This window comes from Oncorhynchus clarkii, unplaced genomic scaffold (assembly GCF_045791955.1).
Source record: "Oncorhynchus clarkii lewisi isolate Uvic-CL-2024 unplaced genomic scaffold, UVic_Ocla_1.0 unplaced_contig_1720_pilon_pilon, whole genome shotgun sequence".
NCBI lineage: Eukaryota > Metazoa > Chordata > Actinopteri > Salmoniformes > Salmonidae > Oncorhynchus > Oncorhynchus clarkii.
In genome coordinates this window covers 215,001-229,668 of record NW_027260939.1, presented here as the reverse complement: position 1 = coordinate 229,668, position 14,668 = coordinate 215,001, and the positions used below count along the sequence as shown (strand labels likewise).

General features: G+C 44.0%; 2 protein-coding genes across 2 annotated transcripts in view; both read left to right on the top strand.

Annotated features, from left to right (window-relative positions):
- Nucleotides 1–82: 82 nt before the first annotated feature.
- On the top strand, nucleotides 83–1,184 carry LOC139402451 (serine/threonine-protein kinase PAK 2; the record flags this gene model as incomplete). Its single annotated transcript, XM_071146407.1, has 3 exons — nucleotides 83–279; nucleotides 403–540; nucleotides 637–1,184. Coding segments are annotated over 3 exons (422 nt in total), but the record flags the coding sequence as incomplete, so codon positions are not given.
- A 12,032-nt stretch (nucleotides 1,185–13,216) lies between these two features.
- Nucleotides 13,217–14,668, top strand: part of LOC139402453 (plastin-1-like) — an 8,550-nt gene continuing 7,098 nt past the window's right edge. Inside the window, exons 1-2 of the mRNA XM_071146409.1 lie at nucleotides 13,217–13,250; nucleotides 14,559–14,651. Of these exons, the coding sequence (XP_071002510.1) occupies nucleotides 14,582–14,651 (70 nt within the window). The 5' untranslated portion in view covers nucleotides 13,217–13,250; nucleotides 14,559–14,581. The remainder of the gene's footprint in view (nucleotides 13,251–14,558; nucleotides 14,652–14,668) is intronic.

Genomic DNA, 14,668 nt, shown 5'->3' with positions numbered 1-14,668 from the left:
ATCTTATTGCATTGTCCCCTGTCATTATACTGCTGGGTTGACCTTCCCTCTAACATGTCTGTTCTCTCCCCTCCCTCTCCAGCTGACTTTGGGTTCTGTGCCCAGATCACTCCAGAGCAGAGTAAGAGGAGCACCATGGTGGGGACTCCCTACTGGATGGCTCCTGAGGTGGTGACCAGGAAGGCCTACGGACCCAAGGTGGACATCTGGTCCCTGGGCATCATGGCTATAGAGATGGTGGAGGGAGAACCCCCTTACCTCAATGAGAACCCACTCAGGGTGAGGATGGATTTGTGTGTGTGAATGTGAGGGGGGTGGAGGGTGGGTTCCATGCGTGTGTGTGTGTCCAGGCATTGCACTTGGTGGCCAGTAATGTTCAGTGTGTGTCTGTGTCTTATACAGGCCCTCTACCTGATAGCCACCAATGGGACTCCAGAGCTCCAGTCTCCAGAGAAGTTATCTCCAGTGTTCAGGTCCTTCCTGTCCCGCTGTCTGGAGATGGATGTAGAGAAGAGAGGAGGGGGGAAAGAACTACTGCAGGTACACACACAAACGCGCACAAACAAACACACACATACACACACACCGTGATGAGAAGAGTTTGTTTCATTGGTTGATCTCTTGTCTTCCCTGTAGCATCCATTCCTAAAGCTGGCCAAGCCTCTCTCCAGCCTCACCCCTCTCATCCTGGCAGCCAAGGAGGCCATGAAGAGTAACCGCTAACCCTGGTTAGCCACAGATACACTGGATTCCTATGTCTCTGTGTTAGCCTGACCGCTAACTACTAGCCTTACCAGCTAACTTCCAGCCCTACTGTGCTAACTCATCAGTGCCTCTCTGTAAATGACAGCATCTCCCCCTTGATGCTAAAAACCAGCCTGCTAGCGCCCTGGCTCGTACACCTACAAGTCACACAAGTCGGCTTCCTGCTCTGTTTGACTCCCCTTCTCCTCTGTCCCTCACCCCTCACTCCATATCACACACCAGTCTTCCTATGTCTCTTACCCCCTCCCTGTCTGTCCCTCACCCCCCCTCCCTGTCTGTCCTTCACCCCTCACTCCATATCACACACCAGTCTTCCTATGTCTCTTACCCCCTCCCTGTCTGTCCCTCACCCCCCCTCCTCATCTGTCCTTCACCCCTCACTCCATATCACACACCAGTCTTCCTATGTCTCTTACCCCCTCCCTCCCTCCCTGTCCATCACCCCCCCTCCTCATCTGTCCTTCACCCCTCACTCCATATCACACACCAGTCTTCTTATGTCTCTTACCCCCTCCCTCCCTCCCTGTCCCTCACCCCCCCTCCTCATCTGTCCTTCACCCCTCACTCCATATCACACACCAGTCTTCCTATGTCTCTTACCCCCTCCCTCCCTCCCTGTCCCTCACCCCCCCTCCTCATCTGTCCTTCACCCCTCACTCCATATCACACACCAGTCTTCCTATGTCTCTTACCCCCTCTCTCCCTCCCTGTCCCTCACCCCCCCTCCTCATCTGTCCTTCACCCCTCACTCCATATCACACACCAGTCTTCCTATGTCTCTTACCCCCTCCCTCCCTCCCTGTCCCTCACCCCCCCTCCTCATCTGTCCTTCACCCCTCACTCCATATCACACACCAGTCTTCCTATGTCTCTTACCCCCTCCCTCCCTGTCTGTCCCTCACCCCCCCTCCTCATCTGTCCCTCACCCCTCACTCCATATCACACACCAGTCTTCCTATGTCTCTTACCCCCTCCCTCCCTGTCTGTCCCTCACCCCCCCTCCTCATCTGTCCTTCACCCCTCACTCCATATCACACACCAGTCTTCCTATGTCTCTTACCCCCTCCCTGTCTGTCCCTCACCCCCCCTCCTCATCTGTCCTTCACCCCTTACACACACCAGTCTTCATATCACACACCCCTCACTCCATATCACACACCAGTCTTCCTATGTCTCTTACCCCCTCCCTGTCTGTCCCTCACCCCCCTCCTCATCTGTCCCTCACCCCCCCCAACCTCCTCATCTGTCCTTCACCCCTCACTCCATATCACACACCAGTCTTCCTATGTCTCTTACCCCCTCCCTGTCTGTCCCTCACTCCCCCTCCTCATCTGTCCCTCACCCGCCCTCCATTTTCCTCACCCTCTTTTTCATTCAGATGTCTCTCTGCCTGCTACCTGTTCTTTCTCTCTCTTTACTCTGACTAAGAAACTTAAAGGTGCAATCTGTAACTTTTTTTTGTCCCACAAACAAATGGTTCATTTCAAGCCTACAGTATCAGTGTTGCAGTACACCTGCAAATAAAACTACAGATTGCACCTTAAAAAGAATTGCTGTATGGAACTATCTCGGTATTCAATTCAAATATTTTGGCAGCAAAACCAAATAAAACATTTCAAAGTCGTTTTGTATATTATGTACTTTGGCAAACGTTGAGGGGTAAAAAATCTGGATATTTAGACAACTGTTTTTTAATGTGTATGAATACTTTTCATTATGTGTTTTGTGACTAACATTCTGATAGAAACCTTCCATAACGGTGTGCCTTAATGAACACAACATCTAGGCTCTATGGGGTGAATCCTAACTTTCACTTCATTAAGTTGAATTGTCACTTAGTCTCCCATTGACATCAACGCATGACTACGTGAAAACGGGACGTAAGTGGAAGTTAGGATTTGCTCCTATGATTGGCCAATCAAAAAGCATTCCACCGTTCTAGCCTAGTTCCATTCCATTTCACAGACATTCCAGTCAGAGAGGTTGATTGGTTGAGTCTGATGATGTTGATGATTTTAATAAGTATCCCCTTCTGTTGTTCATTTTTAATTAATGAAACCAAACCTTTTTTTTACAGGAAGCCATGTATTTTCAAACAGTCTATGTAAATGATTAAAGATAGACTTGAACTAATGCTTGTGTGCGTGTGTCTGTGTAGAACATTATAGGGTGAAGTACTGTGTCTGTGTAGAACATTATAGGGTGAAGTACTGTGTCTGTGTAGAACATTATAGGGTGAAGTACTGTGTCTGTGTAGAACATTATAGGGTGAAGTACTGTGTCTGTGTAGAACATTATAGGGTGAAGTGCTGTGTCTGTGTAGAACATTATAGGTGAAGTACTGTGTCTGTGTAGAACATTATAGGTGAAGTACTGTGTCTGTGTAGAACATTATAGGTGAAGTACTGTGTCTGTGTAGAACATTATAGGGTGAAGTGCTGTGTCTGTGTAGAACATTATAGGGTGAAGTACTGTGTCTGTGTAGAACATTATAGGGTGAAGTACTGTGTCTGTGTAGAACATTATAGGGTGAAGTGCTGTGTCTGTGTAGAACATTATAGGGTGAAGTACTGTGTCTGTGTAGAACATTATAGGGTGAAGTACTGTGTCTGTAGAACATTATAGGGTGAAGTACTGTGTCTGTGTAGAACATTATAGGGTGAAGTACTGTGTCTGTGTAGAACATTATAGGTTAAGTACTGTGTCTGTGTAGAACATTATAGGTGAAGTACTGTGTCTGTGTAGAACATTATAGGGTGAAGTGACTGTGTCTGTGTAGAACATTATAGGGTGAAGTACTGTGTCTGTGTGAACATTATAGGGTGAAGTACTGTGTCTGTGTAGAACATTATAGGGTGAAGTACTGTGTCTGTGTAGAACATTATAGGGTGAAGTACTGTGTCTGTGTAGAACATTATAGGGTGAAGTACTGTGTCTGTGTAGAACATTATAGGGTGAAGTACTGTGTCTGTGTAGAACATTATAGGGTGAAGTGCTGTGTCTGTGTAGAACATTATAGGGTGAAGTACTGTGTCTGTGTAGAACATTATAGGGTGAAGTACTGTGTCTGTAGAACATTATAGGGTGAAGTACTGTATCTGTGTAGAACATTATAGGGTGAAGTACTGTGTCTGTGTAGAACATTATAGGTTAAGTACTGTGTCTGTGTAGAACATTATAGGTGAAGTACTGTGTCTGTGTAGAACATTATAGGGTGAAGGACTGTGTCTGTGTAGAACATTATAGGGTGAAGTACTGTGTCTGTGTGGAACATTATAGGGTGAAGTACTGTGTCTGTGTAGAACATTATAGGGTGAAGTACTGTGTCTGTGTAGAACATTATAGGGTGAAGTACTGTGTCTGTGTAGAACATTATAGGTGAAGTACTGTGTCTGTGTAGAACATTATAGGGTGAAGGACTGTGTCTGTGTAGAACATTATAGGGTGAAGTACTGTGTCTGTGTAGAACATTATAGGTGAAGTACTGTGTCTGTGTTGAACATTATAGGGTGAAGTACTGTGTCTGTGTTGAACATTATAGGGTGAAGTACTGTGTCTGTGTGGAACATTATAGGGTGAAGTACTGTGTCTGTGTAGAACATTATAGGGTGAAGTACTGTGTCTGTGTAGAACATTATAGGGTGAAGTACTGTGTCTGTGTAGAACATTATAGGGTGAAGTACTGTGTCTGTGTAGAACATTATAGGGTGAAGTACTGTGTCTGTGTGGAACATTATAGGGTGAAGTACTGTGTCTGTGTAGAACATTATAGGGTGAAGTACTGTGTCTGTGTAGAACATTATAGGGTGAAGTACTGTGTCTGTGTAGAACATTATAGGGTGAAGTACTGTGTCTGTGTAGAACATTATAGGGTGAAGTACTGTGTCTGTGTAGAACATTACAGGGTGAAGGACTGTGTCTGTGTGGAACATTATAGGGTGAAGTACTGTGTCTGTGTGGAACATTACAGGGTGAAGTACTGTGTCTGTGTGGAACATTATAGGGTGAAGTACTGTGTCTGTGTGGAACATTACAGGGTGAAGTACTGTGTCTGTGTAGAACATTATAGGTGAAGTACTGTGTCTGTGTAGAACATTATAGGTGAAGTACTGTGTCTGTGTAGAACATTATAGGGTGAAGTGCTGTGTCTGTGTAGAACATTATAGGTGAAGTACTGTGTCTGTGTAGAACATTATAGGGTGAAGTGCTGTGTCTGTGTAGAACATTATAGGGTGAAGTGCTGTGCCTGTGTAGAACGTTATAGGTGAAGTACTGTGTCTGTAGAACATTATAGGTGAAGTACTGTGTCTGTGTAGAACATTATAGGGTGAAGTACTGTGTAGAACATTATAGGTGAAGTACTGTGTCTGTGTAGAACATTATAGGGTGAAGTGCTGTGTCTGTGTAGAACATTATAGGGTGAAGGACTGTGTCTGTGTAGAACATTATAGGGTGAAGTACTGTGTCTGTGTAGAACATTATAGATGAAGTACTGTGTCTGTAGAACATTATAGGTGAAGTACTGTGTCTGTGTAGAACATTATAGGGTGAAGTGCTGTGTCTGTGTAGAACATTATAGGGTGAAGGACTGTGTCTGAGTAGAACATTATAGGGTGAAGTACTGTGTCTGTGTAGAACATTATAGGGTGAAGTGCTGTGTCTGTGTAGAACATTATAGGGTGAAGGACTGTGTCTGTGTAGAACATTATAGGGTGAAGTGCTGTGTCTGTGTAGAACATTATAGGGTGAAGGACTGTGTCTGTGTAGAACATTATAGGGTGAAGTACTGTGTCTGTGTAGAACATTATAGGTGAGGTGCTGTGTCTGTGTAGAACATTATAGGTGAAGTGCTGTGTCTGTGTAGAACATTATAGGGTGAAGTACTGTGTTTGTGTAGAACATTATAGGGTGAAGGACTGTGTCTGTGTAGAACATTATAGGGTGAAGGACTGTGTCTGTGTAGAACATTATAGGTGAAGTACTGTGTCTGTGTAGAACATTATAGGTGAAGTACTGTGTCTGTGTAGAACTTTATAGGGTGAAGGACTGTGTCTGTGTAGAACATTATAGGTGAAGTACTGTGTCTGTGTAGAACATTATAGGGTGAAGTGCTGTGTCTGTGTAGAACATTATAGGGTGAAGGACTGTGTCTGTGTAGAACATTATAGGTGAAGTACTGTGTCTGTGTAGAACATTATAGGGTGAAGTGCTGTGTCTGTGTAGAACATTATAGGGTGAAGGACTGTGTCTGTGTAGAACATTATAGGTGAAGTACTGTGTCTGTGTAGAACATTATAGGGTGAAGTGCTGTGTCTGTGTAGAACATTATAGGGTGAAGTACTGTGTCTGTGTAGAACATTATAGGGTGAAGGACTGTGTCTGTGTAGAACATTATAGGTGAAGTACTGTGTCTGTGTAGAACATTATAGGGTGAAGTGCTGTGTCTGTGTGGAACATTACAGGGTGAAGTGCTGTGTCTTTGTAGAACATTACAGGGTGAAGTACTGTGTCTGTGTAGAACATTATAGGTGAAGTACTGTGTCTGTGTAGAACATTATAGGGTGAAGGACTGTGTCTGTGTATAACATTATAGGTGAAGTGCTGTGTCTGTGTAGAACATTATAGGGTGAAGTGCTGTGTCTGTGTAGAACATTATAGGTGAAGTACTGTGTCTGTGTAGAACATTATAGGGTCAAGTGCTGTGTCTGTAGAACATTATAGGGTGAAGTACTGTGTCTGTGTGGAACATTACAGGGTGAAGTGCTGTGTCTGTAGAACATTATAGGGTGAAGTACTGTGTCTGTGTAGAACATTATAGGGTGAAGGACTGTGTCTGTGTAGAACATTATAGGTGAAGTACTGTGTCTGTGTAGAACATTATAGGGTGAAGGACTGTGTCTGTGTAGAACATTATAGGGTGAAGTACCGTGTCTGTGTGGAACATTACAGGGTGAAGTGCTGTGTCTGTGTAGAACATTATAGGTGAAGTACTGTGTCTGTGTAGAACATTATAGGGTGAAGTGCTGTGTCTGTGTAGAACATTATAGGGTGAAGTACTCTGGCTGTGTAGAACATTATAGGTGAAGTACTGTGTCTGTGTAGAACATTATAGGTGAAGTACTGTGTCTGTGTAGAACATTATAGGGTGAAGTCCTGTGTCTGTGTAGAACATTATAGGTGAAGTGCTGTGTCTGTGTAGAACATTACAGGGTGAAGTGCTGTGTCTGTGTAGAACATTATAGGGTGAAGTGCTGTGTCTGTAGAACATTATAGGGTGAAGGACTGTGTCTGTGTAGAACATTATAGGTGAAGTACTGTGTCTGTGTGGAACATTACAGGGTGAAGTACTGTGTCTGTGTTGAACATTATAGGGTGAAGTGCTGTGAAAGGGGAGAACATTATAGGGTGAAGGACTGTGTCTGTGTAGAACATTATAGGTGAAGTGCTGTGTCTGTGTAGAACATTATAGGTGAAGTACTGTGTCTGTGTAGAACATTATAGGTGAAGTACTGTGTCTGTGTAGAACATTATAGGGTGAAGTGCTGTGTCTGTGTAGAACATTATAGGGTGAAGGACTGTGTCTGTGTAGAACATTATAGGTGAAGTGCTGTGTCTGTGTAGAACATTATAGGTGAAGTACTGTGTCTGTGTGGAACATTACAGGGTGAAGTGCTGTGTCTGTGTAGAACATTATAGGTGAAGTACTGTGTCTGTGTAGAACATTATAGGGTGAAGTACTGTGTCTGTGTATAACATTATAGGTGAAGTACTGTGTCTGTGTAGAACATTATAGGGTGAAGTGCTGTGTCTGTGTAGAACATTATTGGTGAAGTACTGTGTCTGTGTAGAACATTATAGGGTGAAGTGCTGTGTCTGTAGAACATTATAGGGTGAAGTACTGTGTCTGTAGAACATTATAGGGTGAAGTGCTGTGTCTTTGTAGAACATTATAGGGTGAAGTGCTGTGTCTGTAGAACATTATAGGGTGAAGTGCTGTGTCTGTAGAACATTATAGGTGAAGTACTGTGTCTGTGTAGAACATTATAGGGTGAAGTGCTGTGTCTGTGTAGAACATTATAAGGTGAAGTGCTGTGTCTTTGTAGAACATTATAGGGTGAAGTACTGTGTCTGTGTGGAACATTATAGGGTGAAGTGCTGTGTCTGTGTAGAACATTATAGGTGAAGTACTGTGTCTGTGTTGAACATTATAGGTGAAGTACTGTGTCTGTGTTGAACATTATAGGGTGAAGTGTGTCTGTGTAGAACATTATAGGGTGAAGTACTGTGTCTGTGTGGAACATTACAGGGTGAAGTACTGTGTCTGTGTAGAACATTATAGGGTGAAGGACTGTGTCTGTGTAGAACATTATAGGTGAAGTGCTGTGTCTGTGTAGAACATTATAGGTGAAGTACTGTGTCTGTGTGGAACATTATAGGGTGAAGTGCTGTGTCTGTGTAGAACATTATAGGTGAAGTACTGTGTCTGTGTAGAACATTATAGGGTGAAGTACTGTGTCTGTGTAGAACATTATAGGGTGAAGTATTCTGGCTGTGTAGAACATTATAGGGTGAAGTACTGTGTCTGTGTAGAACATTATAGGGTGAAGTACTGTGTCTGTGTAGAACATTATAGGGTGAAGTACTGTGTCTGTGTAGAACATTATAGGGTACTGAAGTACTGTGTCTGTGTAGAACATTATAGGGTGAAGTACTGTGTCTGTGTAGAACATTATAGGGTGAAGTACTGTGTCTGTGTAGAACATTATAGGGTGAAGTACTGTGTCTGTGTAGAACATTATAGGGAAGTATTCTGAGAACATTATAGGGTGAAGTACTGTGTCTGTGTAGAACATTATAGGGTGAAGTACTGTGTCTGTGTAGAACATTATAGGGTGAAGTACTGTGTCTGTGTAGAACATTATAGGGTGAAGTACTGTGTCTGTGTAGAACATTATAGGTGAAGTACTGTGTCTGTGTAGAACATTATAGGGTGAACTACTGTGTCTGTGTAGAACATTATAGGGTGAAGTACTGTGTCTGTGTAGAACATTATAGGGTGAAGTACTCTGGCTGTGTAGAACATTATAGGGTGAAGTACTGTGTCTGTGTAGAACATTATAGGGTGAAGTACTGTGTCTGTGTAGAACATTATAGGTGAAGTACTCTGGCTGTACCAGTGGAGGGCATTCTGCATTCACTGCTTTCCACTGTAGATTTTCACGGGCGTATCTCGCTCTCTCTCTCTTTCCCCCACCCCTTTACCCCACCCTCTCTCTCTCTTTCCCCCATCCCTTTACCCCACCCTCTCTCGCTCTTTCCCCCACCCCTTTACCCCACCCTCTCTCTCTCTTTCCCCCACCCCTTTACCCCACCCTCTCTCGCTCTTTCCCCCACCCCTTCACCCCACCCTCTCTCTCTCTTTCCCCCACCCCTTTACCCCACCCTCTCTCTCTCTTTCCCCCACCCCTTTACCCCACCCTCTCTCTCTCTTTCCCCCACCCCTTTACCCCACCCTCTCTCTCTCTTTCCCCCACCCCTTTACCCCACCCTCTCTCTCTCTTTCTCACTCCCTCCCCTTTCTCTCTCTCCGCTCCTCCTCCTTTCTCTCTCCCTTCTCTCCCATGCTCTCTTTCTCAGTCATAGTGTTTCATCTTTCAGGTCTTTAACAGCTGGATTACAGTGTAATTATGGGACCAATATAAAGCACTAATTGTTAGATGGTTTCACATTGAGAGATGTAAGCTGTACAATACCCCTATAGCTGTAGTTGGGGTACATTTATCTTTAGTTGGGGGACATTTATGTCTTTATAGCTCTGTGTGTGTTCGTGCGTGTGTGTGTAACCAGAGAGGCCCGGTGTGAGACTGGGCCGATCAGGTGTCGGAGAGCAGAGCTGAGGAAGAGATGGAGTCCTGAAGGTCTGTTTTAGAGGTAGACAGACTACTGAGGTTGGTGTGTGTCAAGACAACGTATAGAGACGTGTGTTATTTCGTTCAGGGAGAGAGTGGGACTTGTGTGTTTCTGAAGAGAGTAGAGGGTGAGGCTGGATCCCTGTTATCCTGCAGGCCGGATCCCGGGTACTCTGCAGGCCGGGTCCTAAACCTCTCAGCAGGCTGGTGAGTGACAGACAGTAAGCTCTTTACTGCAGTACTGGAGGACTGAGTTACTGGGTGACCAAAGCCAAATAAAGGTTTGGGCAACTTTGCCAGTCATAAGGAGTATTTGGATTCTCAGTAACCATAGCAGTTGTTTGAAAAGTCAGTAAATTCAGCATTTCTCTATATGGCTCTATCTGTGTGTCACTACCAAGGTGAAGCATTTCTGTGGCAGTAAAGCAGTGGGTTGTTACAGTAAAGCAGTGGGTTGTTACAGTAAAGCAGTGGGTTGTTACAGTAAAGCAGTGGGTTGTTACAGTAAAGCAGTGGGTTATTACAGTAAAGCAGTGGGGTGTTACAGTAAAGCAGTGGGGTGTTACAGTAAAGCAGTGGGTTATTACAGTAAAGCAGTGGGGTGTTACAGTAAAGCAGTGGGGTGTTACAGTAAAGCAGTGGGTTGTTACAGTAAAGCAGTTGGTTGTTACAGTAAAGCAGTGGGTTATTACAGTAAAGCAGTGGGTTGTTACAGTAAAGCAGTGGGTTGTTACAGTAAAGCAGTGGTGTGTTACAGTAAAGCAGTGGGTTATTACAGTAAAACAGTGGGTTGTTACAGTAAAGCAGTGGGGTGTTACAGTAAATCAGTGGGGTGTTACAGTAAAGCAGTGGGTTGTTACAGTAAAGCAGTGGGTTATTACAGTAAAGCAGTGGGTTGTTACAGTAAAGCAGTGGGGTGTTACAGTAAAGCAGTGAGGTGTTACAGTAAAGCAGTGGGTTGTTACAGTAAAGCAGTGGGTTATTACAGTAAAACAGTGGGTTGTTACAGTAAAGCAGTGGGTTGTTACAGTAAAGCAGTGGGGTGTTACAGTAAAGCAGTGAGGTGTTACAGTAAAGCAGTGGGTTGTTACAGTAAAGCAGTGGGTTGTTACAGTAAAGCAGTGGGTTGTTACAGTAAAGCAGTGGGTTGTTACAGTAAAGCAGTGGGTTGTTACAGTAAAACAGTGGGATGTTACAGTAAAGCAGTGGGTTGTTACAGTAAAGCAGTGGGTTGTTACAGTAAAGCAGTGGGTTGTTACAGTAAAGCAGTGGGTTGTTACAGTAAAGCACTGGGTTGTTACAGTAAAGCACTGGGTTGTTACAGTAAAGCACTGGGTTGTTACGGGTTGTTACAGTAAAGTAGTGGGTTGTTACAGTAAAACAGTGGGTTGTTACAGTAAAGCAGTGGGGTGTTACAGTAAAACAGTGGGTTATTACAGTAAAGCAGTGGGTTGTTACAGTAAAGCAGTGGGTTGTTACAGTAAAGCAGTGGGGTGTTACAGTAAAGCAGTGGGTTGTTACAGTAAAGCAGTGGGTTGTTACAGTAAAGCAGTGGGTTGTTACAGTAAAGCAGTGGGTTGTTACAGTAAAGCAGTGGGTTGTTACAGTAAAGCAGTGGGTTGTTACAGTAAAGCAGTGGGTTGTTACAGTAAAGCAGTGGGTTGTTACAGTAAAGCAGTGGGGTGTTACAGTAAAACAGTGGGTTATTACAGTAAAGCAGTGGGGTGTTACAGTAAAACAGTGGGTTATTACAGTAAAGCAGTGGGGTGTTACAGTAAAGCAGTGGGGTGTTACAGTAAAGCAGTGGGTTGTTACAGTAAAGCAGTGGGTTGTTACAGTAAAGTAGTGGGTTGTTACAGTAAAGCAGTGGGGTGTTACAGTAAAACAGTGGGTTATTACAGTAAAGCAGTGGGGTGTTACAGTAAAACAGTGGGTTATTACAGTAAAGCAGTGGGGTGTTACAGTAAAGCAGTGGGTTATTATAGTAAAGCAGTGGGTTGTTACAGTAAAGCAGTGGGGTGTTACAGTAAAACAGTGGGTTATTACAGTAAAGCAGTGGGGTGTTACAGTAAAACAGTGGGTTATTACAGTAAAGCAGTGGGTTGTTACAGTAAAGCAGTGGGGTGTTACAGTAAAGCGGTGAGTTTTTGTAATAAAGTGCTGTTTTCTCCTTGCATCAAGTTTCACTGTATTGTCTGGCAAAGTAGAAAGGAATGTGTGTGTGAGTGTGGAGGGGTATGTACAGCTAGAGTTCTCATTTATTAAACATGGCTGTTAGAAACCCAACACACCTGTAGCCAACACACACCTCTCCCTCTTACATCTCTTTACAATGTGTGTGTGTGTGAGTGCATGCATGTGTGCGTTCGTGCATGCCAGTGTGTGGTGAAAGAAACCGATGACACAGCTAAAGGGTTAATTGCTAACTCCCAGGCTGGAGTCTCTGGAGGACCACGCCCATCCCAGAGTTCAATGGGCCGAAGGTCTCTTGTCCTCCACTGCTTCGGTCAAGACAGCGAGCAAGAAGACACCTGACCACCTCTAAACCTCTACCAAGCTTCTCCAGCCCTGTCTGATCCTCTCTTCACGGTGAGTCTTCAGTTTCCTGTTTTGGCTACTATTTACTACACAAATACAGTAGCCTATGTGGTGCTTTCTGACACTTACAGTATATCAAAGGAGGAAGACTGATTGATCACTACTTGGCACCAAATGATAACATGTTTTGCTATCGTTCTTTTTTTACATCCGTTATTAGACAGTGACAACGATGATGATTATGAACACGGTCTTTGGCCTGCTAATGCCTGCAATGCAGTGAAGAAAATGATGACAACAATAACGTCTAATGTAACTGGCCCCTCTAACAGTACAACTAACTGGTTCCAGCTTGCCCCCCCCCCCCCCCCCCCCCCCAGTTGAAATGGTCTAGAACCGCCACTGAGTCTAGGGCCGCAATGACTCACCAAAGTCTTCTAAGTAGCTGGCGGGATGAAAAATATAGCAGAATTTGTCATGCAGAACCTGTCTCAGCCAGTAGTGTTTAAGTTCTGTAATATACTTATTGCAGAGTAGCCTAGTGGTTAGAGCGTTGGACTAGTAACTGGAAGGTTGCAAGTTCAAATCCTCTGAGCTGACAAGGTACAAATCTGTCGTTCTTTCCCTGAACAGGCAGTTAACCCACTGTTCCTAGGCTGTCATTGAAAATAAGAATTTGTTCTTAACTGACTTGCCTAGTAAAATAAAAACTTAGTAAGTCAATTTCTTGCTAAGTAAATGTCTAACTGGCTACTGCTATCATTCATCTGTATATATATTTTAATAATGTAATTTAGTTATGAAGTTATGACATAATAATGAACATATCAGCTCACGACACCGCAGTTATCTCCGCAGCTGATGTTCATGTGGAGATGGCTGTAAAATAATAAAACTCCTGTTCTCTACTCAGCGCAGCTGAACAACTCCTAGCCTCTGTTAGGCCAGTCGGCAGACCCGCTCTACTCAGCCGGGAGCAGAGAGACCTTGGCCCCTCTCGTCCAGAACAGGACCAAACAGACACAGGCTTTTATGAAGGTGTGTTCTGGGGTGTGAGCCCCCTGGGATCAGGTGTGTGGAGGGTCAGCGAGGGGAGCTGTCAGGGTGTGTGGTGGGGGATTGGCGAGGAGTGTGTAAAATTTACACAAGGCAGCAGGGTGTGGGTCCATTCATTTTCAATTCAGTCAATTCAAATTCAAAAATGTGCATCCGATATCAAATGAATTTCCTGAATTGACTAAACTTGAATGGAACAGTAGAGAGCTGTGGGATCAAAGTCACAGCCATATATGGAGTCTACGCTGAGTGAGCCCTCAGAACAGCCTCAGTTGGACGGGCCATGGACTCTACAAGGTGTCAAAAGCGTTCCACAGGGATGCTGGCCCATGTTGACTCCATTGCTTCCCATTGTTGTTTCAAATTGGAAGGATGTCCTCTGGGTGGTGGACCATTCTTGAAACACACTGTTGAGCGTGAAAATCCCACCTGCGTTGCAGTTCTTGACACACTCAAACCGGTGCATCTGACACCTACTACCAGACCCTGTTCAAAGGCACTTTAATGTTTTGTCTTGTCCATTCACCCTCTGAATGGCACACATACACAATCCATGCCTCAATTGTCTCAAGACTTAAAAATCCTTCCTTAACCTGTCTCCTCCCCTTCATCTACACTGATTGAAGTGACATCAATAAGGGATCATAGCTTTCACCTGGATTTACTTGGTCAGTCTATGTCATGGAAAGAGCTGGTGTTTCTAATGTTTTGTACACTCAGTGTATATTGAGGCCGTTCCAGGACACAACACACAACACATATCCTTATTGTCCTCGTATCTCTCCCTCTAGTTAATCAATAACCACACAACTATTTTCAATAATAATATCATCATACAGAACTGTATCATGTCGTTTTTGAGAGCTTAAACATATAGACCCTTACCTTCTGGGGCTTAGATCGTATGGTTCATTATTTAGATTAGATTGTAGATTGTAGATAGTCTTATCTTCATTCTCTCCTTATTCTAGTTAGCTCTGTATTCTCTGCAGCCTGTGGTAGCACACTTATCACTGTTAGAATGGGTAGATTATTGCCCAATACTCTGACAGGTCAATGGAAGCATGAGGTCACAATGGAAGCATGAGATCACAATGGAAGCATGAGGTCACAATGGAAGTATGAGATCACAATGGAAGCATGAGGTCACAATGGAAGCATGAGGTCACAATGGAAGCATGTTGCCTCTTTGTCAGTTTAGAAGTCAAGTTTGTTCTGCATCTGTACCTCGCGTTTCTATTACAAATATTTCCCTTTATTGTGATGATAAATTGACTGTGTGTGTATCAGGTAATCTAGATAGACTGTCCAGTATGGCGAACAAGGTGACCCAGATATCACGAGAGGACCTGGAGGAGCTCCGAGAGGCTTTCAACAGGATCGGTTAGTCGCACACACGC